This window comes from Balaenoptera ricei, chromosome 8, assembly GCF_028023285.1.
Source record: "Balaenoptera ricei isolate mBalRic1 chromosome 8, mBalRic1.hap2, whole genome shotgun sequence".
Taxonomy (NCBI): Eukaryota; Metazoa; Chordata; class Mammalia; order Artiodactyla; family Balaenopteridae; genus Balaenoptera; species Balaenoptera ricei.
This window is the reverse complement of record NC_082646.1, coordinates 32,212,607-32,240,475: the sequence shown is the minus strand read 5'-3', so window position 1 is coordinate 32,240,475 and position 27,869 is coordinate 32,212,607. Positions and strand designations below refer to the sequence as shown.

At 38.0% G+C, this 27,869-nt stretch overlaps 2 protein-coding genes across 3 annotated transcripts in view; one reads left to right on the top strand and one right to left on the bottom strand.

Moving 5' to 3' along the window:
- The window catches only part of PDGFD (platelet derived growth factor D), a 228,057-nt gene that overhangs the window by 103,148 nt on the left and 97,040 nt on the right, over window positions 1-27,869 (bottom strand). The window lies entirely within an intron of this gene.
- Window positions 3,985-5,184, top strand: DDI1 (DNA damage inducible 1 homolog 1). Its single transcript, XM_059929359.1, has one exon. It carries the CDS (start codon window positions 3,985-3,987, stop codon window positions 5,182-5,184), a length of 1,200 nt encoding a protein of 399 aa, XP_059785342.1.

Below are 27,869 nucleotides of genomic sequence, written 5' to 3'. Positions count from 1 at the left end.
AGAAATAAATGTTATTCATTAGTGGCAGTTCTGGCACAGTGTATTGTATTGCAAACAGAAAAACAGCGGGAAAGTTAGCTGTTTAACCTATGAATACAGTGGGAAACTTAGTTGTTCAGCCTATGAATACAGCTTTAAAAATTCTGTATCTTTCCCTAAATGGCATTGAAAATCTCAAGTGATGATTTAACTGTTTTAATAAGTCTCAATTACACTTTATTTTTAAAGTAACACCAGGCATGTATTTAAAGGAAAAAATCAAAATACAGCAAGCTAATATATTTGCTTAATGTGGTTTAATTATTGTATACACTATATAATGACATTCATGTAGTTATATTATTTTTTCAGATAAAAGACATTTGTTTTGCTCTGTAAAGCAAGAGATGGTACTTTAAACATCAACTCACTGTACTCAGTGGAACCATTAATTATCTGGATTTTTGCTGCATTAAGTTTTTATAAAGAAGCAAATTATAAAAGGTATTATTGTGGATTTACTTCAAAAAATAATTTTGGGGTTACTTACTTGGCCAGTATGAAATAAGTGTCATCTTTTCTATTTTATGGGTATTTAGACTATACAATGAGAATTGATTTTCTGAGTGATAGCCCTGAGACCTTGCAGGTGTCTCACTTATCAAAGAAAGATTCAATTATGTTCCTACATTGTACTTACCAAGGAAGAAAAGTAAGATTATATACTTCACAAAAACTCCTAAAGAAAGAGTTGCAATAACCTAATAACCCAGATTAGTACCCCTAGATAATTCAGACCTCCCATTTCCAAGTGGTCTGTGCAATAAGGATTTAAGGTATAAGAACATTTTACATTTAGGAGTATCTTTATATACTCCCAATGATCCCCCATTTATTACATAATTAAAAGAGGTTTTTAATTAAAATTTTGAGGTAAGAGAATTATACATATGGTATTTGAATCACCAATAATACTGAGTAAAATGAAAAAATCAAAGAATATACAAAATGAAGTACTAAAAAGCCCCAGGAGGCTGTATTTATCTTTTCAGATTCCAGGCTTAAACCTCTGTTGCAAATTGCAACAGAGGTTTAAGATCTGGATGGTTGAGTGGACCACAGAATCCGAAGGCTCCCTGCCAATCCTGACATCCTGTGATCTATGGAATGATGACAGTTAATTGGCCAGACCTTGAGTCTCTTTGCTTTCCACTGTGTGTTCTCAGTAAAGGGTAAAATAGTAAAAGGCACATAAATGCAAAATGCCACCAAAAGTAAAGAATTACAACAAGATAATAAAACATAATGAATAAAACTTAATTATGTTCAGTATGAAGGCAATTGTAACATGAAAAAAGTTGCTGGCTGCTTTTGATGTGAATCCTGAATACCTGCTTTGCCAAAAAAAAAAAAACCTTATTCTACAAAAATAATTTTATTCACTGCTTAAAAAGACAAAAACCCTAGTATTATCTCCCTAACTTATTAAGATTTTAAGAAACATTGTCTGAAGCTGGTTGGGGTAGGGGGAAAGGAATGTGGAATGTAAGCCCTACCAACTTCTCACCTGGTCCTTAGCAGAGTAATTTGCATATGAACATGTCTCACCTTATAGTTGTTCCCAAACTCAGAGGAAACCACTACTGATGTCTGATGAGGACACTAAGAACTGCAGAAGAAATTTATTGACTTAATATTGTTGGGCCAAAGGGCCATCCATCTCTATAAATAGTGAAAGATAGTTCTAAATAATTCATAATTTTCTACAAGAATATTATGATGCTAGTTTTTTTTCCCTTAAATTTTTATAAAATCCTCCTTATCATGAAGTGCTGCCTTTCCTGTTAAAGGCTCTAAGTCAGGCAGTCTTCTTCTCAGCCTTGCCCTCCACCACAGCCCACCCCCACATGACTGACTTGTCATCTTTCTAAGTCCAACTCTTTCAGGAAGCCTTCCCTGCCCAACAGTCCTCTCCATATTCTGCATTTGTTCTGCGTATATTATTAATTTCTCCCACATTCTGCCAGATTCCATGGTACTTTTTTAAACACCCGATTTGTGTGTGTGTGTGTGTGTGTGTGTGTGTGTGTGTGTGTATGTGTCCTCTATTTTAGACTGCGCTCCTTTAAGAACACAGCCTGTATTTAACATTATCATGTGCATCCCCAAATCTTTGCACATGCTTCACACACAGTAGGCATTCAGTCAACATTCCAAACATAAATGAATATGAGTACGAAACATTAGGATAATTAGAGCAATGAGTGAAATATAGTCCTCCATCTGAGACAAACACATGAGAAACAGGGACACCTGCCCGCCCCCCCCTAAATTCTTTAGACTGATGCAACATCTTTCTCTAAGTAATAGTGCAGGTCTTCTGACAAGACTTGAAATAAGGAGAGGGGATGAGGCAGAGGATGTTGACTACCTTTTGGTTCATAAGAAAATACACTTGGGAAGACCAAGCTAGGAAAACATGACCTCTTTACAGGGCAAAACACATTGTGAAATCTAAAGAAAAACAACTGGCACTCAAGGATTCCTAGCTAATTTCCTTTTGCCCTGAGGCACCACGTTACCCTTGCCTTTGAGCCTCCACTCTGGTATGGGGCAGGGCTGTGCCCTAGGGTCAGGGAGTGAGGCAAATCTGGCCTCCAGTGTGGCATTCACCATGCATTTTACTACAGAATAGATGTCAGATTGGTCTCCTCAAGGTTCCTCTCACTCATCCATTCAAGGTAATGGCCTATTTCTAACCAGTCTCCTATTTTAGAGACCCTCTGTGTTTTCCACACAATTCTGCTCCCCAGATCCAACAGGTAAACATATCCTGTCCATTCTACTCAAGAAACACTTTAATTCTCCACTGCCTCTTACATTTTCGTATTCTAGGAAGAGCTCCCTCTTTAAGCCGTTGAGAAAGCCTCTACCTGGCCCTCCTGCCAAATCGCATGTCTTCCATTTGTTGTGAGAAACCTCTTCCTTAAATCAATTAAATAAAACAAATAAACATCGCAAAGACCTGCTTCAAATCTCTTCCATTTCCTTCCTTTTCTCTTTTTTCTCTCCCTCTGGGGGGGAAGGGTGGGGAGGGGAGGATTCTTGCTTATTGATAATATTTAAACTCCTTGGGCTCATATGTGACTCCTTATAACTTGGCTCCAATGAATTTTTTCCAGCTTCATATCCTGCCATTCGAATTCATGTACAGATTTATCCTATTAAGACATTTAATGTCTCACATTTCTCTGGAAATAACAGGCCTTGTCATGAATTCTTGCTTTACACATACAATTCTTTTTGTCTCGAGTGACTCTCACCACTTTCCACATGGGACATGCTCATCCTTCAACAACCACCTGTCTCCTCTCTCTAAAGACATCCCTCAGCATGCTGAACATGTCTGCAAAGTACTTACCTCCGGTACTGTGATTTACCCATTTACCATCAGTCTATCCCTAGAATGTGAGACCCTCAAGGGAACGCACCAAGTCTGATGTATCTTTTTTTATACCAAGCACATAGCCTGATACTTCCCATGTAGGAAACAAGCACTCACTGTTTGGGGGATAAGTAAAAGTACACAGAATACAATTCTCAAAGAACAAAATGTTAATATGTTGTTTAGGAAACGCTGAAACAATCTTTTTCAGACCATGGGTTAAATAGGCTTTGAAGGGCTAGCCTTGGAACCGAAGGGACTCGAGTGACTTTGTTTCTATGGGAACAGGCATTCTAAGTTCCAAGCAGCACACATACAAATGGACTTCAGAACACACGTGTCCCCTCAAGGTTCCACAAGGCCAAGCAGCAGGCACTGAGGCTGGCGGGCGGTCACGCAGACCGGTGAGTAGCTGCACCTCCTTGAGAGGTGAATGAACCTTAAACAAGACACCAAGTCGTGAGGAGCAGCTGAGCCATCTACAGAGACCAGCTCCAATCAGCCAGTGAGCAACCCGATGCCCTCTGCCCACCTGGCCTTCCCGGGCCCATGCTCATGCCATGCTGCTCACTATCTACTGTGTGCGGAGAGACCTCTCCGAGGCCACCTTCTCCCTCCAGGTCAGCCCTGACTTTGAGCTCCACAACTTCCGTGTCCTCTGTGAGCTTGAGTCCGGCATCCCCGCCGAGGAGATCCAGATTGTCTACACGGAGCGACTCCTTGCCGACGACCACTGTTCGTTGGGCTCCTATGGCCTCAAAGACGGCGACGTCGTCGTTTTACTCCAGAAGGAGAACGTGGGGCCCCGGCCTCCGGGCCAGACATCCAGCCTGCCTCAGAGCGATTTCACCGGGACAGCCGTGCCTGGGACATCCAGCTCCCGGCAGCACCACCAGCACCAGCGGGCACAGTCGGCCCAGCAGTCCCGCGGCCTGGACTCTGGAAAGAAGATGACCTCTGCTCAAGGGCTGGACAGCCCCGCCCTGATCCGAAGCATGCTGCTCTCCAACCCCCACGATCTGTCCCTGCTGAAGGAATGCAATCCTGCCTTGGCCGAAGCCCTGCTCAGCAGAAACCCGGAAACCTTTTCTCAGGTCCTGATGGAGCAGCAAAGGGAAAGGTCCCTGAGAGAGCAAGAGAGACTTAGCCTCTATTCTGCCGACCCGTTCGATTTGGAAGCTCAGGCCAAAATAGAGGAAGAGATCCGGCAGCAGAACATTGAGGAGAACATGAATATAGCGATGGAAGAGGTTCCAGAGAGTTTTGGACAAGTGGCCGTGCTCTACATCAACTGCAAAGTGAATGGACATCCTTTGAAGGCTTTTGTTGACTCGGGTGCCCAAATGACCATTATGAGCCAAGCTTGTGCCGAGAGATGTAATATCATACGGCTGGTGGACCGACGATGGGCTGGGATTGCTAAAGGTGTGGGCACGCAGAGAATTATTGGCCGAGTTCACCTAGCTCAGATTCAAATCGAAGGTGATTTCTTACAATGCTCTTTCTCTATACTTGAGGAGCAGCCCATGGACATGCTTCTAGGGCTAGATATGCTCAAGAGACATCAATGTTCCATTGACCTGAAGAAAAATGTGCCGGTGATTGGCACGACTGGCACACAGACTTACTTTCTTCCTGAGGTAGAGTTACCTCCATGTGCTAAGTTGGTAAGTGAAACTGGGCAAGACGAGTCTTCAGACAAGGAAATAGCAGATACTATTAAACATTCAGTCATGGATTCAGGACAAAAAAAGCATTGAAACAGGTTATAAATATGCCATCACATGAGGGAGTCTCAGGTCTCAGGAAATTATAAGACATGAGCTCACTGGCAATGTAATCATTAAAAACATCAGTAACCACTAAACCTGGCCTTGGGATTAAGTTCTCAGAGCTGTCACTACGTAAATTGTGATTACTTGATCTTGGCCCCTCCATTTCCCGTATCCAAAAATCACTGAACCTTATCCTAAGAAGGCTCTGGAGGCTCCAACTGATTTCCAGATAATACATGAAAGGAAAACCAGCCTCTTTAGAGACACTGCTCTATGAAACTATAGGATGGCTTGTCCAAACCTGTTGCTATTTTGCAGAATTCCCTGGAAAAAGCCATTGCTGCAGCTGCTACAATGCACCTATACAAAATTATTTTAAATCAGCACTAACAAGTGTTTATATTCAGAGAAATACATTTATTTTCACGGACTTTGTTTTCTTTAGGAAAGGTACTAGAAATGGTTAGTCAATTGTACTCTTGAGTTGATTAATATATATAAATGTCCGTTTGGGGCAGCATCAGGGCCCATTTCCTCATGTTTTACATCTTCCCTTCCCCTGGACTCCTGTGGAGTCATGCTCACTGAAATCCATTCCTAAAGGCTGTTTCTGCCATATTTGAGATAGTGGATTTTTCTCCTAGGATGTCCTAAAATAATTTACTCTTTCTTCGGCATTCAAAGAAGCTCTGGTTGTAAAAGAAAGGCAATCAAATAGACTTTTTTTTTTTTAATTGTCATGTTTCTTGGAAACATGAAGATTGGGAGCCTCGTGGTTGTACTGTGGTGGGAGTGGGAGGTAGGGACAGGCGGTGGTCTAGGTCCTCTAATTCTCTTTCTGGTCTGTTTTATATATTAAGCTGTTATTACATAAATATTGTTTGAACAAAGGGTTTCACTTTTAAAATAACATTTGAAAATTTCTGAATGAGATCTCTAAGGCCTCATTCAGCTCTATGGTCCATTCTGACAAAGCTACTCTCCATTACTACTGATAGTGGGAAATAGAAGATTCCCGACGTAATTACAATCCACAGCTAAAACCCTGAGAGACAAGGTTCAGCTGCCTGGGGCCATCAGACTCAGAGAAAATGTTTCAGGGCAGTAATCCATCAGGACTAGTATTAGAATACAGGATTCAAAGTCAAATAATATATATGTTCTGATTTTAGCTCTATATTAATTAGGCAAATCAGCTTACATACAGTACAACTCAATTTCTCATCTATAAACTGTTTCAGAGGGGAGAGTCATTTTCAGCTACTAAGACTACATTATGAACGAGGATATCCTTTATGTTTTCCCAACAAGATCTAAAGCCACCCAAAGCCTTTCCAAAGGCTACAGAAAAAAAAAAAAACAATCTTCCCCTGTAGGTCTCCCTTTCTTGGTCGGCTTCTAGGTAAGACTAATCATCATTTTCTATAGAGTCTCCTCTCCCCTTCCAGCCATCATCAGTTCGCCTCCCAGTATTCTTCTTCTTTATAGGTGTTCCTATGCTCATGTCATTTCCCAAACCTTGTCTACATTTGTACCAGGGCTTACATCCAGTAGAGTAACTAAAAATGACAAATAGATAGACTTCTTTTCTACTTTTGTTTCTAATTAAGTACTAAAGACAAAAGTAATTGACAAAATGAAGGAAGAAATTCAGAGTAAAGCCAGGGATAAACAGTTAAATGCCTGTGAAAGATGGGAACTGACCTGATAAATGCATGGATTCCTGCAGGGATAAAAATTAGCAAACTCCTCAGTATTTTCTGCTGGACTGAGTTTCAGGTCCATTTATGCAAAAAACATATCTCATATGCATATGTCACACGGGGCTGCTCAACATAAAGGTTCAGTATATGGTGTATCAGGATTTCTAACCCATAAAAGCCAATCAAAAAATCACCAAATTTTTAAACTAAAAAGACAGTTTGCATGATATCAAATCCCACCACACTCACTCGCCCTTCTCAGACGAACATCATTTCTAATGTAGCTATGATGTTTCAGGACCAGACTTAGGTATAATTCTTTGTTTCTTATTTTGAGTTGAACTCTATTATTCCATAACTTCCAAAAAGTTGGTCTTCATTCTTCCTTTTTTCAAGAACACACTTACTTTCTTTGGCACACAACAATCCTTTTAATATATGAAATCAATGTCATCTGAAATAGTCTCTTTTGTAGGCTTTCACCAGATTCTATAACTGCTCCTCATTGGAGAAGTTTGGAATCACCTAAAAATTTCTGTCATGTTCCTTTGGATATATTCCAGCTTCTAAATATATTACTTGAGTAGATGGATTGGTAAATAAAAATACTTCTATTGAATTGAAAAGCAGTGATCTCAAAGAAAAATCAATAAACAGAGTGAATTAATTAAGCAATGTCCTTGCTGATTAATTTTTTTAAGATCATTGTTTTTCAAATCAGAAAGTATTTTGAAAATTAGTTGTATGGATTTAAAGTCTTAACTCAGTCCAGTGTACACTTGAATAGATCTTAATTAACTTTTAAATGGATTAGTTTTAGTAAAAGGCAGCATCTTTTGCATGTCTCCTATGTAAATCAGGTACTATGCAAAGTGTTTTACATATACTAGTACCATTAGTCTTCAGAATAGACCTTCAAAAGAGTTATCATTTGACTGTGTTTTACAGATAAGAAATTCAAGCCTCAGAACTATTATGAAACATTCAAATATCCAAAGCTTACTGTTTTTTAAACTTTTTTTGACAACAATCTGCATTTTAAATTGTAGCCAAGTTTTACATCACACACACACAGGCAAAAGCACACAAACATCTATCTTTAAAACAAAAAGATTCTTGAAGTAATATGAAATGTTTTATCCTTTCCTAGCCTATTTCTTTAAAATGTTATATTTTATTATTTTACAAATATTTCAGACATGCCCCACTAACTGTACCCAAGGTCTCCTGATCCACAATTTGAAAGGCCCTGACCTCCCAGATTGCCTGATTCAAGTCTTTCTGATTTCAAATGCCAAGTTCTTTCTAATATGTAACCTTCTTGACATGACTCATTTTAATTCTAGATACTGGCACAAAACTGTTTCAAAGTTTCATTTTATGAAGACTACCAAAACACTACCAGTACAAATGGAAACAGAGCAGCAGTAATCAGAATACACTCAGCAATTATTTACTGAACATCCATGAAACAAGCACTGAGCCAGGTTTTTATAAGCATGAAAATGAATAAGGTAGAGTTCTAGACCTCAAGGTGATTACACCTTTGTGTAGAGGTAGGAGACAGTCTTGTGATCAACTAAGAACAAACAAGGTAGACATGTAATCAGTACTATGTTAGTGCAAATGAAGGAATAAATTTTAATTGGGGAGTTATTTTTAAAATAAATAAGCAAGCCAGTAAAATGTACTTTCAATATGTCTAAAATGACCATCACTGATGCTAGAAAAAACAAACAACGAACCATACTCTCCTCCTAAAGCTCAGGTTGCTAATATACAACTTACAAGTATCTACTCTTGGGAATTTACTACCTGAAAAATGATGAACAGTTCTTCATTTTCTTTATTCCCATTAGAAATCATGATAAAGTAGACCACATGATGAAATAGACATAACCTGTTTAAAATAACAAGCCATTTTAAAATTCCATCAAGCCTTTGCTTTCACCAATGTCCACTGAAATACCCATCTTACCTAAAAGAAAATCACTTTGTTAATAAGCATTCATTTGAAGATTATAGCAATGCATTCTGCCACAGTTAAACTGGAAGACTGATAATATCTGAGATTAATAGAGCATATATATAATCCTAACTTCTTTCTTAAAATACCAGCTCATAAAATTTCTCTTGCTTCTAGAAGAAAATCCACTCCCCCAAGAGAAAAAGGCAAATGGATATCTGCATGTATGACTTCATCTTCACTGCGGGTATTAAATGTTGCTTTTTTTAAGAAAATGTTGTACTTCTTTCAGAGGGTCATTTGCTGACATCCAACATTTCATAAAGAAACACTTGAGTAAATGATGAGAGTCATCTGGGATTCACACCAGGAAACTGCTGATGAACATATTAATCAACGCTAACATTTATAGTTATTCTTTGAGATAAACAAGAGCCTGGAAAACCAAAGAAGAGGGACAAAGGTAAAGAGAAGTAAAGGAGGAAGAGGGGAAGAAAACCCCCACAGAAATCTGAGTTGCTTTTAACTAATTATCTCTTGGTTTAAGTACAGTTTCATAAAGTAGGTAGGGACTGGGCTGAGATTGAGGATTGGCTACATTTCCATAATACTTCATCCATCATTGGCCAGTTATCTAAAAATAAAAATATTTTCACATTAGGGCCTGAGTCAAACTTGCTTTTGAACCCCAGCTTATTTGCATATTTGGGTCCATCCTTTAGAATCTCAGAACTTCTAAGGGTCTGTTATCAGAAAAATGGGGTTCAAGGTCCTGCTGCCCTTTGTATACTTAACAGGCAATCCTATCGAGATGGGCACACCTGGGGCTGTTTTGTCTCTTATTACTGCCCTGAATGTTTTGATGATTGCTGCTGCTGCTGCTTCTTCCTTATCCCCCTCCTCCTCCTTTTCCTCCTTTGGAGAAAGACTTCTATGAATCCAGCTTTTCTATATTCTAATGAGTAAGGTTTATTTTAAGAACATCATTAGAAAAATCACAAGGTAATTTCCTCCTATGTTAAAGTCCATAGGAGGCAACATGGATTGTGCTCCAGATTAGAGTGAAGTGTATGTTTTCGTGTTGTTGACATATTGCTGCTGCGTCCAAATAAAATAGACGACAACTACCAACACAAGCATATTCTAGGTAAAATAATCACTTAAATCCATCAAATTCTTACCCTACAACATCAATCACCACTCTAAAATCTTACTCTAACGGCACTTCATTTACAAGGACCCCTTGAGATGAAGAGAAAAATTAATTTAAAATTACATTAATTCACCTATTCTCCCTTCCAAACTCATGTCCTGTTTAGGGATTCAATTAGTTTATCGGCCAAAATGTATCAGTGTTTTGCATTCACTTATGTCACTAAAAATCCAATATACTTTTTCAAGAGTCTTGTCATTGACCTATGTCATTCAAAGAGACAAAGGAAATGTAAGTTATAGTCTTAGCCTTTAAAAATTTTTAAAAGTCCAGTTAGAGGAACTAGAAAAAATACAAAGTAAATAATTCACAAATAAAATTTCATTCAGTGCTGAATCATGAAATACATTATATGAGTTCAGGGGAATGAATGCCTGCTTCCCATTTGAGATGGTAACTACAACAGGGCAGGACCTATTGGACAAAATTTTACTGAGCACCTACTGTATGTCAGGCACCATTTTAGAGGCTGGATTTCCTTGATGCAGGAAGAGTCTTATGTTGCTCAACTAGTACTCTGAGATGCAGCCAGGCATATAGGAGAATCTGTCACCGCCTCAAAGATGAATCATTTAGAGTCCCTTTGAGATGACCCAACTAACACAACCAGAGTTAGCATACAGCTGATTCTCAGGTTAAACTTGAAGGTGAAGTGTGTGGTCTGTTTCTGCCTTGACCCACAGTGGCACCGTGCTCGACTAGCTTCCTATGATGGGCTTAATCTTGGAGCATGGTTCAGCCACTGTACACAAATACTTCTCTCAAAAAGACTGGGGGCTTATACAGTTGATGAACAACCAGCAACACAAGCAGAATAAATTAACACCCAGAGACGAGTTAATTTGGTGCAACATTTGTCACATACTTAAACTCCAGGGAATAAAAGAACAGGGGATCTCATGGACGGTGAGATACCAACCAGAAGGCAATTAAATAAATGTTTGGGCATTTAGAACACCTAGAATGGGGCACAAAATTACGAACAAAAATCTAATAAGTGCTGGGGTTATAACCTTGTTCATAATTATAGCTTTAATTTTTAGTATTTTATGTGAGGCAAACAGTATCTGCTTAATAAATACAGATTTGAATGAATATAATAGACAAAGTTCCATTGTTATTAATAAACTGACATAGAAAAGGTGTGGCTTTTAATTTAACTCAGTTTTTATATTAAAGTACGTAAGGTAAAACTAAATCATATCTAGACAGTAAGATTATCTTTGTATAATTAGAATAAATAGGTTTGGGTTAACTGCATGGCTAATATTTATATGCATAGATTTAAGTGTAAGTGATTCAAGAAACAAACCCTTAACATGCTTCTAATCTGGTAAAGCTGCCAATTGTTCCACACTAAGAGCAATTTAACTAGTACTTGCAGTAGCCAAATCACCCCAGTTTATCTGGGACTGTCTTCGTTTTAAAACTGATAGCTCAGCATGCTGGCAACTCCCTCAGTCTCAGGCAAACCAGAAAAGTTGGTTAGCCTATAAGTGTTGGAAGTAGAGTTTTCATTTCAAGCACATGAGCATGCTGTGGGCACCTCCAAACACGCTGCACTTTTAATAGGCCTGAATGACCAATGTTCCATGTTATTAATATATGTCCAAATGATCAAAGTAGAATTTCCTAATCTATTTTGTATAGGAGAAATAACCTTATTTAAACTCATTCATCAAATATTTCTGGACTGGAAAGTTAATCATTTAAAAATTATATGAAAATCACATTTTAAAAAGAAATATTAAAAGAATTTAATGAAAAAGAACTCATGATTTCTTTCTAACTGAAGTCCATGAAACTTCTTTAATTTTCAATACTCCTTGCAACTAAAAAAATAAAATGAGTAGAAATTCACATCAGAATATGGAGGCATGAGATAATCAAAATAAATGTTTAAATTATCTATGAATTTAGGTTATCATGAAAAAGCACTGATAGAACAAAACTATACTACTTTTTACACTTAGAGTAAGGATAGTGATAGTCTAAATCTAAGTTCCAAAGTAAATCCTAGGTTTTGAGTTTTTAAGGGAATATTTGAACAAAAGAGCAGAAAAAACTTCAGAAAGAAACACAAATAAATAATGATGTTACCTTCATGTTTATTTTAAACTGTCAAGATTCAATGAACGGGATGTAAGGTAGGTCTGCACAATGGGGAGCAGTAAAAGACAAGCAAGTTTTTGATAAAGAGTTGTGCTTATAACCTGCAGATGATGCCTAGAAGAAGAAGCTTTGCTGAGTATCTGGCTGAGGAGTGGATGAAATATGGAGGGTCCAGTATTCTTCGGTAGGAAGCTGTACAGTGTTGGGGGACTAGGAAGTAAGAAGAGGAAGATATGACCAGATTATGATGTTGCCATGGAAGCAGAGGTCTGAGAAGGTTTTAAGGAAAAATAGGCTATCCACTAACATCCTGTGTACCAAATAATTTGAAGAAAAGCAAAATGGCAAAGTGAGACCTCTACCTTTGCCACCAGAAGGACAATACAACCTGTGATGAGGGTAGCTTTTGTAGAATTGAGGGAGGGTAGCACAGAGAAGTTAATGGCATCAATGGAACATCAGAAACATACAGAAGGCAACTTTTATCAGTTGAACTGATTCAGTTGTTTAATAACTTCAATGTTTAATAACTTCCCTTCTAGCCCATATTATCATGAATTTAGAAATGAATAATATTAAGAACAAATTTACATAAATATACTGGAACCAGCATTTTAAGCTTCATTCTGTCAGAAATAATTGCATAAAGTTAAAGCAACAGATGGGCAGTTAGAGTAAAACAGAAACAAAGATATTCTCTGTTCAAAAACTGCCAACTGCCATCACTTGGTCTCCAAAGCAGTAACTGAGAGAAAACAATCTCATTGATATTCCATAAGCTATAGGAGTTTATGTGCCCATATGGCAAGGCTTCTACTGTCAGAACCTCATTTCATAATAATTCTTAAGTGTCTGGTCTGAAAGTGTCTTCATTAATACAAGAAACTAAAACAGTGTTTGCTCTTTTTTCTCTAAGTGTACAATAACTAAAAAATCTGTTTAAGTTTTACGAAAAATGCAAAAACCTTTCCATGTTATTCAACTATTCTCAGTGATTCAGGTTAATTAATTTTTAAAAAGTGATTTAGCAAAATCTCCAAAGAACGGTGACTATACGCTATTAAATGCTTTCTCCTTTTGAAAAACATTCTAAACATTATTTCAGGTTGTAGTTAAGTGCTGTAAAGGCACATGTGGAAGTTTCAAATTTCCATTTGCACTATAACTTTCCATAGTTTTGTGAGGTCTAAAAAACTTGGCAGCCAACCAAATGAATGGGTTTAAGTCCTACAGGAAGTTCAGAGAATAGGTTAGTGATCAGTATCCTTTGAGATGCCATGAAGAACAGGTGAGGGGGTCAGATTAAATGCATTATGCTCATTATGTTCGTTTATAGTTGGCCGCAAGGCTTCTAGTGCACAGCCAAGGTAAATCTGCTATAGTTTTGATAGTGCCTAAGAAGCACTGAGTTATTTCAGTCTACCAAGATACAAGTGAACAAATTTAGCACACATTTCTGAGTGGACTACAGATTCCTGGACTCCATATGTAATGTCTCATCAATGAAAATCTGGGAGTATTTCTCTTAAAGGAACATTTTCTGAATGAGATTTAGTTGTATTTTAAAAAGCACAGGCATTCAACAGTTCAATTTCTAGGAGACCCTGTCTTCATCTTGAGGGTAACTTACTGACCCAGAGGAATTTGGTCAACTAGGTAGAAAGAAAAATACAACTCTAAATAGAAAATATTAAGTGACAGATTGCCCGAGAACATTTAAAATAATATAGGAGCAAATAGGTAAAGCTAATTCTTTATTCTTATTCTGATAAGAATAAGAATTCTGATTCTTATTCTGTCATTCATTTATTTTTCTTCTACCTTCTTCCTTGAATGAGCAAAGCTCATACTTTTAATGTATCACTCACTCTTCTGTCTCCTAGTTCACCTCAAACATTTTATACCTTCTTGTTCTCCCTATGGTGTCCATGTAAATGGAAACCAGCCTAAATGGAAGGTCACCAAAACCTTAACTGATAGCTAGGCAGACGTGGGTGTTTTATTTTACAAGTATTCTAAGTCACTTATAGCTCTGGAAAGACCATCCTTTGCTACTGATATAGGCCATTCTCAAAGCTACCTTGTTTTCAGATCATACAAATCTGATTTGAGAGTATGCTGAGACCTAAGTCCAACTAGCTGCAAGTTATTCATTTGTTCATTCAGTAACTAGATATCGAGAGCCAACAATGCACCAGGTACTGTCACTGCTTCAGGAGTTAGAAAAATAGTGGTACACAAGAATGACAAAGTAGTTGTCCTCTTGAAGCTTATTTTCCAATGGAAGTTTCAAACAATAATAAAAAATAACGATAATACCTATCATTTACATAGCACTAGGTGACTCATTTTTGTTAAGCATGAGTTTTAACTCATTTTATCTTTGTAACAATATGTAAGTACTAAACAATATCTCCATTTTAAAGGTTAGGACTCAGAGGAAAAGACAGGTTAAGGAAGTTGTCCAAGGTCACAGAGTTAGTGTCTGCATCTAGGAATTTGGGATCCAGAATCTATGTATAATATTTAATCAGTCTACCATATTACCTCTCAATAACAGTAAATAAAATATATATAATGTCTAGTAGAGATACATTCTACGAATAAGAATAAAGTGCCATAAAGGAATAGAGAGCAATGAAAGAGGAGAGGATTCTACTTTAGATAAAATAGTCAGGGAAGGTCTTTCCAAGGAGATGGTATTTGAGGAGAAACCTGGGTGGTGAGGGAGAGGAACTCTTAGAAGATCTGGGCAGAGAGCATTTCAGAAGAAGGAATGCAAAGGTCCTAAGGCAGAAGTAAACTAGGAGTATCAAGGAAGAGCAAGGAGGTCAGTGGTTAGGGTGGAATAAGGGAGTAATCTAGAAGGGGTTAGATATGCAAGGCCTTGCAGTCTAAGTAAAGGGTTTGGATTTCATTCTAGGTGTTATGGGAAGCCACGTAAGGGCTTTTAAGCAACGGAAGACATTTGGTTTATTTTTTAAGCCCTTCTCTGGTTGCTTTGTTAAAAACAGAAGAGCTGAGGACTGGGCCCTTGATAAGCCCAGTAACTACGGGCTGAGCCAAGGAGGTGGAAGCAGCAAAGAGGCCTAAGAAAAAGTAAGAGAGGTAGGAGAAAAATAAAGAAAATCACATCTAAGAAGCCAAATGAAGAAACTGTTTCCTGAAGAACAGTGTGGTCACTGTGTCCAGTACTGCTGGGAGGTTAGGAAGAGGGCTGAGAATTCATGGATGGATGTGGCAAGGTGGAGGGCGCTGGTAACAAGAGTGACTTTGTGGGTGTGGTGGGTAAAGAAAGCTTAGTCTGAGGAGCTTGACGAGTCCATTGGACCAGAGGAGGTGGGGAGAGCAAGTACTGCCAGTTCTCTTAGGGAAGAATTCTTTCAGGGAAGCAAAGAAACACCCTAGTAGATGAAGGGGCCATGAGAGCATTTCTTTTCCTACGAAAGGTAACTGAGTCTATATGTTGAGAATAATCCAGTAGGAGAGAAAAACTGAGGAAGCAAGAGAGAACAAGGATAACTCAAGGAGTACAGTCCTTGAGTACAAGGGAGGAATTGAGTCTTACGAGCAAAAGCTTGTGATGGGAAGGCGGGCAGAACATACAGGTGTAAAGACAGGCAGGCGGGCAGATTTGAGGGTGTGAAGATAAGCCAGTTCTCCTCTATCTTCTATTTTCAGGGTGAATTAAGAAGCAAGGGCCCCAGTTAATGGTGAGATGAAGGTAGGAAGTGTCAAAGGATTGAGAAGTAGGGAGAGCATGTGAAATAGTCATTTTATAGCATGAGAGAGTTCCTTAGCAGGAAAACTGGATAAGGAAAGTGGGCATTTTGATTCTAGCACCAATTTTGCCACTTACTGGACATGCACCTTTTATGCAAGACACCAAACCTCTCTGGGCCTCAGTTTGCTCATAAGTGACAAGATGTGGATGAGTACCGCTTGGAGGCACCCACAAAGGTGTGGGGTACTTCGGGCTCTCCTGGCAACCAGTGACATTTAGAACACCAGGTCCGGGGTGCTCTAAGTCCTTTAGTGTATGGAATAATTCTGTAAGACAAATGGCTCTCCCTCGCAAATCTCCAGCAGTGCCCACCCCTGGTGAGAAACATGGGGGAGAGGATCACACCAGGCATTCTGCCAACTCTAGGCTCTATCTGTAACTTTCAGTGTTGATATTAGGGGGAGCTAGCTCACAGGGGTGGATAAACCATATATCCTTCTAATTCACCACCAATAATCATCACCCTCACCCCCGAAGCGTTTTTAGACTGAAAACAGGCTGCTAGCCAGACAAAATGAACACAAGTTGAATTTGCCCTTGTTATTTCCTCAGGCCTTAAAAGGTACTAATGAGCACTGAAACGGTCTACAGATTACAGCCAGAGAAAGGAAGAGCCAGTACAGGGTGATCCAGCAATGAAAAATCAGCGCTCTGTTATTTCAGAAACCATTGTCATTAGCTACCACAATAATTAAACAGAAGTGCTGCCAGTGGTAGTGTCGAACAGTAGCAAAGAAAGTTTGATACCCATGTACTGCCAGTATGGCAATAGCATCTCACTACCATAAAAAGAGAAAAAATAATTTTAATTGTATTGACCATAAGGCCCCCAATATGAACTGAGAATTAGTTAACAAGGACAAGGCAATTAGTAAAGGCAATATATCACATTCTACTCAAATGATCACTGCAGTGCTGCAGGCAGGGCTGTTAGTGACCTTTCTAGTTGACACCTTCATTAATGATGTGTATGAGGAAAACCAGCATGTAGATGGATTTGCAAGACTGATTCTACCTTGGGAGTTACTGTAAGTGCGAGTTTCCAACATCACAGTAATAACTTAAGTAGAAACGAATACAGAGTTTCCTCGTAGGATTTAAAATTCAAGATGGGCAATTATACAGTGAGATAACACAGACAGATAGGAAAAATTCTAGGTGAAAATCTTAAATAGTAGGATGGTGATTCCTGGGGAAAAAAAAAAAATCAGTGATTACACAGTTTCTCAAAGAGTCTTATTGCTGACATTTATCAAATAAAAATGCCTGCCAGATATTATATTTTATAAACTACTGTTTCATCTATAGAATGTTATCAATATAGTAAAAGTATACAAATAGTCAATGTGCTTGTTTTTTGACTTTTCAAAAAAATTAAAAAAAAATTTTTACAATCTTTTCTATTGGGGTAAAATTCATATAGCATAAAATTAACCGTTTTTAACAGAATGATTCAGTGGCAATTAGTACAGTCACAATGTGGTGCAACCAACACTTCTATCCAGTTCCAAAACAGTTTCATTGTTTCATCGCTCTGAAAGGAAAGCCTGTACACATTAAGTAGTTGTTCTACCTTCCCCCCCTCCTCCTAGCCTCTGGCAACCACCAATCCATGTTTTGTCTCTATGGACTTTTGTATTCTGGATATTTCATTTAAATAGAATCATACAATGTGTAACCTTTTGTGTCTGGCTTCATTCACTTAGCTTAATGTTCTCAAGGCTCATCTACCTTGAAGCATGTATCAGTACTTCACTTCTTTTCATGTCAGAAGCCTATAATTACATTATAATTACAATGTTAATTCAAAGCATGGCATGGAGCTACCTCTCAGTTCTGAGTGCCAACAATAAGCAGAACCCAACAGAAATCCAGCAAAACCTACCTTATCCTGATTACTACAAGTCTTAAGGAAAGAAGAGCAAAAAAGGAGCTTATTTTATTAATTTTACTATCAGGAATCATTCATGAAACTGAAGATGTTACTGTTAGAAAGTCCTTTCTTTACTTAAGTGACATTTAGATCTTTACTAATGAGACATAATAAATACTCATTAATTATCGATTAACTGGAAGCTTTGGAATTCCCTAGCTAGGATGTAGAAGGCACCCAGTAAATGGCTGTTGAGTAAATTGAAGTAGGAATCAAAGAGACTACGTGGGGGGTTTTGGTGTTTGTTTATTTGTTTGTTCTTTTCTATCCAACTAGGGCTAATGCAAGGTGATTGACATGAGCAAGCAGAGGGAGTTGTTTCTTTTTCTGGTGTCAAGTCACATTAATTCTCAAAGTTATCATAGGGCTTCCCTGGTGGCGCAGTGGTTGGGAATCTGCCTGCTAATGCAGGGGACACGGGTTCGAGCCCTGGTCTGGGAGGATCCCACATGCCGCGGAGCAACTAGGCCCGTGAGCCACAACTACTGAGCCTGCGCGTCTGGAGCCTGTGCTCCGCAACAAGAGAGGCCGCCATAGTGAGAGGCCCGTGCACCGCGATGAAGAGTGGCCCCCACCTGCCGCAACTAGAGAAAGCCCTCGCACAGAAACGAAGACCCAACACAGCCAAAAATAAATAAATAAATAAAATTAAAAAAAAAAAAAAAGTTATCATGAACCTGCTTCTAAACTGGTAGCCTGATCCACATCAGGGCTGGTGGAACAGGTTGCTTTTGCATGAAGTTCCCTGAGTAGGCTATAGAAAAAGTCAGAGAGGATCTTTCTTCTTCCTTTTTAAATCTCCATCTCTATCCTGTGGGATCTTCATTCGAACTATCTTTAGCACAGAATTTCTATATTTTTATTCACTGTCAGAGACACAGTGAAGTAACTTATGAGATAGAATATTGGTCTTAACTGTGATTTTCCATGCTATGATTTTAAGTCATACATTTCCTGTTATTTGGTTTATATGCTTATGATTTAATTGAATGAATAATTTCTTATTATGAGATGTGGAATAGTGAACTCCTTTTAAGAACCTCAGTCCATTGAATTGAAGTAAGATAGCAACTAACTTGAGTTCTTAATGATACCTTTGAGGGGAAAAAAAGGGCCCTTTTTGTATTACAAAAGTTTCAGAAAGAATACTAAGAAGTTGAGAGTCCATTTACAATGTATAGGTTTTCCTTCAAGGAGACATTATTTTGTTGTCTCTTGTATTTTAGTTAGGCAAAAACACTATGCAAAATAACTGAAATTTAACTCTTTGTGTCTGTCTTTCAAATATCTGTATTTGAAAAACTGTGGCCATTTTATTTACTCACTTAAGTGAGTTGATAAGTCATTCCTGCAAAAATTAATAGTTGCCCAGAAAGCTTTTAGAATATAATCAACTTACTACAAAAATGCTCCAGATCGGTATACTATTCCTATGGAAATGTGTTAAATAGCTATAATAGGTACAAACTGCAGATAAATTATTTGCATCCTTTAATGTAATTGCAGTCATCTGTAAAACGAATTGCATCCACATAAAAATGAACTTTTGAACCACATCAGTTATTTAGAATATAGTTTGTAATGGTTGATACAGAACAAGAAGCACATATATTCAACAGAGCAGGATTTATAAACACTTGCATAACCCAGAGAAATCAAACCATATATGATTCTGAGACACAAAACAACACATGCTCAGTATAAGATTTGAGGAATCTATAAAATTGCTTGGAACAATGCCCCATTCATTGGAAGCTTCCAAATTGCAGGACAGTCTTGGTTATGATGGTACTTTGCCACATCACAGAGATAAAAGAGATCTACAGTATAGCACGAGGCAGAACATGTAATGTCTCTACGTTTATCAAGGTAGATGATACGTGAATTACAGAAGAAGAAAAAGAGGCCAGCAAAAGGAGGCATAGTACTTTTCATGAGATCAACTTGCTGGAAGCCTACAACACCCACCATTCCAACACAATACTATGAGACAAACAGGTAGTCTCCAGAGAGCTCTAGATCAAATACTGCAGCAGCAAACACTGCCAAACATGGACTACATGTTTACTTCATAAATGGATTTTGACTATTGGGAAACGATTTCTGGGAAGGAGGAAGAAAGCTTCATGTTTCTGAGAAATAATGTTCTGGTAAAATGATAGCTGCTTATTTGCACAATATACTTCGTAGTTTGGTTGTCCAATGTTCTCATCCACACATACACTGTTGACCTTTACCAGTGATGTTGTTTTAACTTCTTAATTCTGCCTGATGTTGGTCAAAAGTGGTTAAACAATCTATTTTCCCCATTAAATATGTGATAATTTAAAAGAAATAGGGCACCCATAACAAGAAAGTAAGCAAAAGTCTTGAGCAGGCAACATAAACACATATATGAGAAATGGAAAAAAACCATATTCAATAATATTAGAAATAAATTGAACACATGGGCAATGAGGTATCATTTGTAACATCAGATTGGCAAAGTCTTTGGGTAAGGCACTTAGAGTAGAAATGGAGAAACACGACTGAAATGGTGAGGAATAAATAGGAGAGGAGAAAGTAATGACAGCAAATGTAGAGAACGTTTTCAAATTGTTTGGTTGCAGAGGAACAGTGGGGAATAGAAGGGCAAAGGGAGAGTATTTATTTGTTTTTAGATGGGAGATACCGGAATAAGTTAAAATGCAGAAGGAAGCCACCAGTAATGGTGAAAGATAGAAGATTCAGAAGTGGTACCTGAGTGAGAATACTGGAGAGAAAGAGATGACAAAGAAGGTAAGGGGGAGGGATATGCCTCAGGCAAGAGAGGGAGGGGCCAGGCCAGGTACAGCAAGTACCTTAACATTCCTAAGCCCAATTTCTTAACTTTAAATTAAGAACGACAATATCTATCACTTAGAAAACATTATGCAAATAGCATCTGACATATAAAAGCTTACTTAAATAAAAAAAATTTTAATACAAACACTACCTGTTACTACCAGTGGCTTTTATGCGAAAATCGTATATATTCAAAAGCAAATTTTCTGGGCTTCCCTGGTGGCGCAGTGGTTGAGAATCTGCCTGCCAATGCAGTGGACACGGGTTCGAGCCCTGGTCTGGGAAGATCCCACGTGCCGCGGAGCGGCTGTGCCCGTGAGCCACAACTGCTGAGCCTGCGCGTCTGGAGCCTGTGCTCCGCAACAAGAGAGGCCGCGATAGTGAGAGGCCCGCACACCGCGATGAAGAGTGGGCTCCGCTCGCCACAACTGGAGAAAGCCCTCGCACAGAAACGAAGACCCAACACAGCCATAAATAAATAAATAAATAAATAAATAAATAAATAAAGCTAAAATCAACAAGCAGACCCAGATAATTCACCCCAACCTCCAAGTTAAAAGATTATAATATGATATATAATTCGTAAAAACCCACTTATCTCAAAACTGATTATTGTTTTTACCTACATAAATCTATCAAACAATAAAGAGTTTTAAAATGTAGAATGGAAAAGGATGAAGTAATCCATGTACATGTCAGATTATCTACAAATATGAACCCATCATATGTCCCAGTTGTGTCTTTTCTATATTCTTTTTTTTTTTTTTTTTTTTGCCCTGCCCTGCGCTGTTCAAGTCCTAACCCACAGTGGCTGTGAATGTGACCTTATTTGGAAATAGGGTCTTTGCAGATGTAATTAAGTTAAAGATCTTTGGATTCAGGGTGAGCCCTGCGTTTAATGACTGGCATCCTTATAAGAGTAAGGAGAGGAAGATTTGGGACACAGAGACACAGAGGGGAAGTCCACTTGAGAACACAGACAGTCATCGGAGTGATGCAGCTACAAGCTCAGGAACTCCAAGGGCTGTGCAATCCCCAGAAGCCAGGAGACAGGCATGGAGGAGATTCTCCCACACAGACTCTGAAAGGAACGAACCCTGAGGACACCTTGCTTTCAGACTTTTGCCCTCCACAGAGAATAAATTTCTGTTGTTTTAAGCCACCCAGTTTGTGGTAATTTGTTACAACAGACCTAGGAAACTAACACAGCATTTAACAAGGTAAGGAAAGTGAAGGAAACTGACTTTTGCTGAGCACTGACTATGCATCAAAAGCCACACTGTTTTGCATTTAATCTCTTTTAATCTCACAAAATCCTGGAGAGAAAAAATTATTCCCTCTACAGGGGGAGAATTGACAGCCCAGAGAAGTGACTTTCTCTAATATTATTACCACTCTTAGATTCTAACAGAACACTAGTTCTAATTAATTATGGTTTAGAGTAAAACATATTTTTCAGTGGTATTACAACTATTATACACTTTAGTAAAAATATTTTTCCTCTATAGCATGACAGGTGCTTCTAAGAAAACTCACCCAAATTGCAGTTTAAAACAATTATTTCTTTCCATATTTATATATATTTTTTTATTTTTTAATAGATCTTTACTGGAGTATAATTGCTTCACAATACTGTGTTAATTTCTGTTGCACAACAAAGCGAATCAGCCATATGCATACACATGTCCCCATATCCCCACCCTCTTGAGCCTCCCTCCCATCCTCCCTATCTCACCCCTCTAGGTCATCACAAAGCACTGAGCCGATCTTGCTCTGCTATGCTCCTGCTTCCCACCAGCCAACTATTTTACATTTGGTAGTGTATACATGTTGATTTTAATAAAATGTTTGAAACTATTATTTAATACAAAAGTCAACTTCATTTTTTATGTACTACTAATAATCATTTGAAAATCAAATTTTAAATTGTTCAATATTATCAAAAACAAAATTCTTATGGATGAATCTAACAAAATATGTGTAAGATTTGTATGCAGAAAACTATACAACATTGATAAGGAAAATTAAATACTGGAAGGTCCAATATTGTTAAGATGTCAATTCCTCATAATTTAATATATGGAATCAAAGTAATTCCAATCTAAACCCAGCAGGAACTTTTTGGGGGTAAAAATTGACAATCTGATTCTACAGTTTATACATAAAACAAAGGGCCTAAAATAGCTAAAATGAATTTTCAAAAGAAAAAAGTTGGAAGTCTCACAATACCTGATTTCAAGCCTTACTGCAAAGCTGCAGTAATCAAGATGATTTGGTTTAGCACATAGACAGTCATATACATCCATAGACACGATAGGGAGTCCAGAAATAGATCCTTACATATATGGTCAGTTGATTTTCAACAAAGATGTCAAAGTGATCCAATGCAGAAAGACCTGTCTTTTCAATAAATGGTACTGGAACAACAAGGCATCCATACACACACACACACAAATGGATCACAGACCTTAATGTAAAGCCTTTAAAACTTCTAGGAGAAAATTTTTGTGACAAAGATTAGGCAAAGATTTCTTAGGTAGAACACAAAAAGCATGAACCATAAAACAAAATAAAATTGATAAATTTGGCCTCAGCAAAATTAAAAACTCTTTAAAAAATGATTTAAGAAACCAAAAAGATAAACTTCAGACAGGGAGAAATTATTTGCAAAATATATATCTGATAAATATTCAATTATATATATTTTAAAACTTTTACAATTTAATAATGAGAAAAACAACCCAATACAAAATGGGCACTAGATTTGAAGAGACAGTTCACTACAGAGGTATGAGTGTTACGTGAGCACATGGAAAGATGCTCAATATCATTAGTCATTAGGGAAATGAAAATGAAAACCACCATGAGATAACAAGACACATCTACTAAAATGACTAAGATTATACAACAACGTCAACAGCTGACAACACTGAGTGCTGGCAAAGATGTAGAACATCTAGAACTCTGATACACAATGGAGCAGCCACCGTGGAAAATGGTTTGGGGTTTCACATAAAGTTAAACATATACTCACCATACTAGTAGATACTTATGCCAAAGAAATGACATCACAGACCTGTACACAAATGTTCACAGTAGTTTTATCCATAGCAGCCAAAAGCTGGAAACACCCAAATGCCTATGGGCATTTAGATGGACACACCAATTACAGAATTTCCAAACAATGGAGAACCACTCAGCAATAAAAATGAATGAACTATGGATACATGCAAGAACATGGATAATCTGCAAAGCGTATGCTACGTGAAAGAATTCAGACACACAAGGCTAAAAATGCTGCATGACTCCATTTATATGGTATTCATGAAAAGGCAAACTATAGAGACAGAAAACAGAACAGAAATTGCCAGAATTTCTGGGGCTGGGGGAGGGGATTGACTACAGAGAAGCATCAGAGAATGTTTTCAGGTGACAAGTTCCATATCTTGATTGTGGTGATGGCTGCACAACTGTTTACATTTGTCAAAACTCGACCCATACACCTAAAACTGGTGAATTTTACTATGTGTAAATTATACCTCAATAAATCTGCCTAAAAAATTATTTCAATGGCAAAGAGGAGGGTTTGGAACTAGGGAGTTTCAGAGTAGCTATACAATAGCATTTGTTCTTCTGAGGCTTTATTAACACAGGTGTGTTCTGCAAAAACTCTGACATTCTGAAGCAAATACAAATCCTAAACATTCCCAAACAAATACAATCTACGTATGTATCTTTTACAAAAAAAATAAAGACCTTTTAAAAATAACTGTCAGCAATGTTGTCACCATGCCATTCTTAAATATCCTGTTTTGATAAACTAAGCACAAAGTACCTCTTCACAAGTGAAACACCCCCTCCCAGGTGAAAATAGCCCATAAAGTTTTAGTTCAGCTTTGTGATGGTATTATTATAAGATCTAGTTAATTCAAACCTAATTCTATTAATCTAGTTAATTCAAATCTAGTTCTCTAAGTTACTGAGCTTTTCCAATTTACCTGGTAAACATTCTCACTTTAGAGCAGTTTCTCATATGCTATTGCATTTTTGTTGTTGTTGTTCTTCTGAGACCCTGTTTGCCTAAGGAACTACAACTAATCCCTCAAGACAGCTCCAACAGCCTTCCTCCCTGAGCCCTCTGCTGCTGTGTTGGGCTGATTCACCCGTCTCTCCCCTGAGCTTTAGGGCGTCTAGTCTGTTTCCAGGATAGCACCCCTTTGACATTTTATTTGTCTCTTCTACTAAAATGAGAACAGGTATTCTAGTTTATGTATCTTTATTAGACCAACTCTTAGCAAAGTGTCTAACATCTAGAAGGTGCTAAATACAAGTATGCTTTGAAAACACATCCTATCTTGAACATCAGTTGTCATTTCACTGTATGGGAGATTTAGCCCCTGCAAGAGACTGGCCTAAATGGACCATAGCCCACGGAGGGATTTCAGAATGAAATGGCATTTGAAGGACAATAGACTAAATTTTAATTTGATTGTGCTTGCCTGCTATTTGTTTCTGCTTCATAAAGACATTGTGTCATCCCTAAAGACCTACTAATGGGGGGTTACATCAGAAAACATGCAGTGTTAGAGCTGCAAAGGATTATACAGATCCACTACATTATGAATCACATTCTGACTGTGTTCTGGCATCTTCACTTCTAGATCTGGGTTTTGCCCAGGTCAGCAACCATCAAGGCCCCAGATGTCCAGGTGCACTTGGGTGTAACTGTACCTTTCAGACCTTGCACACGTAGACTGACAGCATTCTGACCCATGTGGCTTCCTCCTACCTAGGCCAGGTTTCATCACCTCCTATAGACCAGGTAGGCATGGTCCTTTGGGCCACATGGCTGGCCTAGAAGCCTGGAAGAGTACAGTCCTGTTACACTGGGCCTGGGTCCCCATCTGGGTGGGATGAGGGGGGAGAGGTATCACTACTCTCTCATTACTTACTATTCCTGGGAAGCGCTGAAAGACTGCCTCTGAGTTGCTAATTCAGACCTAATTATACTGCCCATGGTAAAATTCTGCAGAGGTAGGCCACAAAGGGGAATTCTGATCGGCTCACTAGTAGAAATTCCTATATACACCTCTGCATGTCCAGCTTATTAGCAGAGCAATAAATGCTAAATACCTAGTTATTAGGTGAATGAACAAACCTATTATGTTCCACATCTGTTTCAGGAACCACATTTCCCATATGGCATATTTGCATGTGTATTCTTGATACATTTTAAATTAAGTTTCTCTGGTGTTTTTTTTTTTTCAAATTTTGGTGTCATTTTATTTAATAAATTTTTTAACATCTTTATTGGAGTATAATTGCTTTACAATGGTGTGTTAGTTTCTGCTGTATAACAAAGTGAATCAGCTATACATATACATATATCCCCATATCTCCTCCCTCTTGCCTCTCCTTCCCACCCTCCCTATCCCACCCCTCTAGGTGGACACAAAGCACCGAGCTAATCTCCCTGTGCTATGCAGCTGCTTTCCACTAGCTATCTATTTTACATCTGGAAGTGAGAGAGTGGCATGGACATATATACACTCTCTGTTGTTTTTATTGTTTCAAGTAGTTACAACTTAAAAACTAGCATGCCAAACCAAGATCAGTAGGTACTGTCCTCTTCTGTTTTCTGTTCACATTCTTTGTTGTGCTTCACAGAATAGTTCCTAATTGAGATACCATCCCCTCTAATCAAAGCTAAGCTTTTCACATATATACAATGGAATATTACTCAGACATTAAAAAGAATGGAATAATGCCATTTGCAGCAACATGGATGGACCTGGAGATTATCATACGAAGTGAAGTAAGTCAGACAGAGAAAGACAAATATCATATGATATTGCTTATATGCAGAATCTTAAAAAAAATGATACAAATGAACTTATTTACAAAACAGAAACAGACTCACAGACTTAAGAGAATGAACTTATGGTTACCAGCAGGGAAGAGTGTGGAGGAGGGAAAGACTGGAAGGTTGGGATTGACGTGTACACACTACTGTATTTAAAATAAAATGCCTTTCTATGATAAATAAATAAATATGTAGATAGATACAAAGCTAAGCTTTTCTAAGGCAGGGGAGGAGCCGGTGGGGAAGGTCTTCAGTGACATTTTGTTGGACCTGAAGGATACCGGCTAGCAACTGCTGACTCCATCCCCAGCAGTTCCCAGACAGCTCCCAATGTTTTCTCTGTCACTCGGAAACAAATACCTTCAACCACCATTCCAGTTAAAACCTTGGGTCAGTTCTTCCTGCGATGTTTCTCATCCCTGTTGTTCTTGGCCACAGAAAAGGCAAACTCTCCTCCTGTTCTTTCCTAATTTGTCCTCTGGTCTGGCTCTGTGCATCTTTTCTCCCTGACTCCATCTAATAAAGATTCTTCTGAATTCAAATAAAGTATGTGAAAATGAATAATCAGTGTTATCAGCTTGATATGTAACAGCCCATTTAAGTTTTGAATTAAATTATGTTTTTCTGGTTAGATGAAAAAAATATCCAGGTGGCAGCTCAACACCTCAGAATACCTTAGAAATAATTACTTATATTAATTAAATATGCTTATCCACACTTAAATCCTCAATTTACTGTAGCTCCAAACCAGCTGAGAATTGACATAAAAAGAGTATAGAGTATTGTGTTACTACCAATATCCTCTTAATAACTACAATTAAAAAATAGTAAATTCATACCTATTTCCTGGGGACAAGGGGGAATGTTTGAAAAATCATGTTAAGGGGAGAAAATAAAAATGTCTTCAATCAGATTAATCACTATTATCCACAACATATATGCTAATGAACTTGCTGATCACATATACAGCTTTCTCTAGAGATACATATATAGAGTATATGTCAGGGCTATTAACTTTTTCTCCCACATATTCTCATCAAACTTTGTGAACATCTATCATCTCTGAACAAAAAACAAAACAAAACAAAACGCTCTCATTTCAAACCTCCATGTATTGGGGTTATATAAATACTTTATGAGGAGCTTCCCCTGAGATCCAGCAAACTAGGGCAACTGCCCCAGGCTCCAAGCTTTGAAAAGGACTAATAGACATCCACTCAATTATGCTGCTAAATATTACAGAATGAGGGTGAAGGGTAGCAGCCAATAAGGA

Coding starts and splice junctions, on each gene's coding strand:
- DDI1 (XM_059929359.1), top strand. CDS start 3,985: ATGCTGCTCACTATCTACTGTGTGCGGAGAGACCTCTCCGAGGCCACC.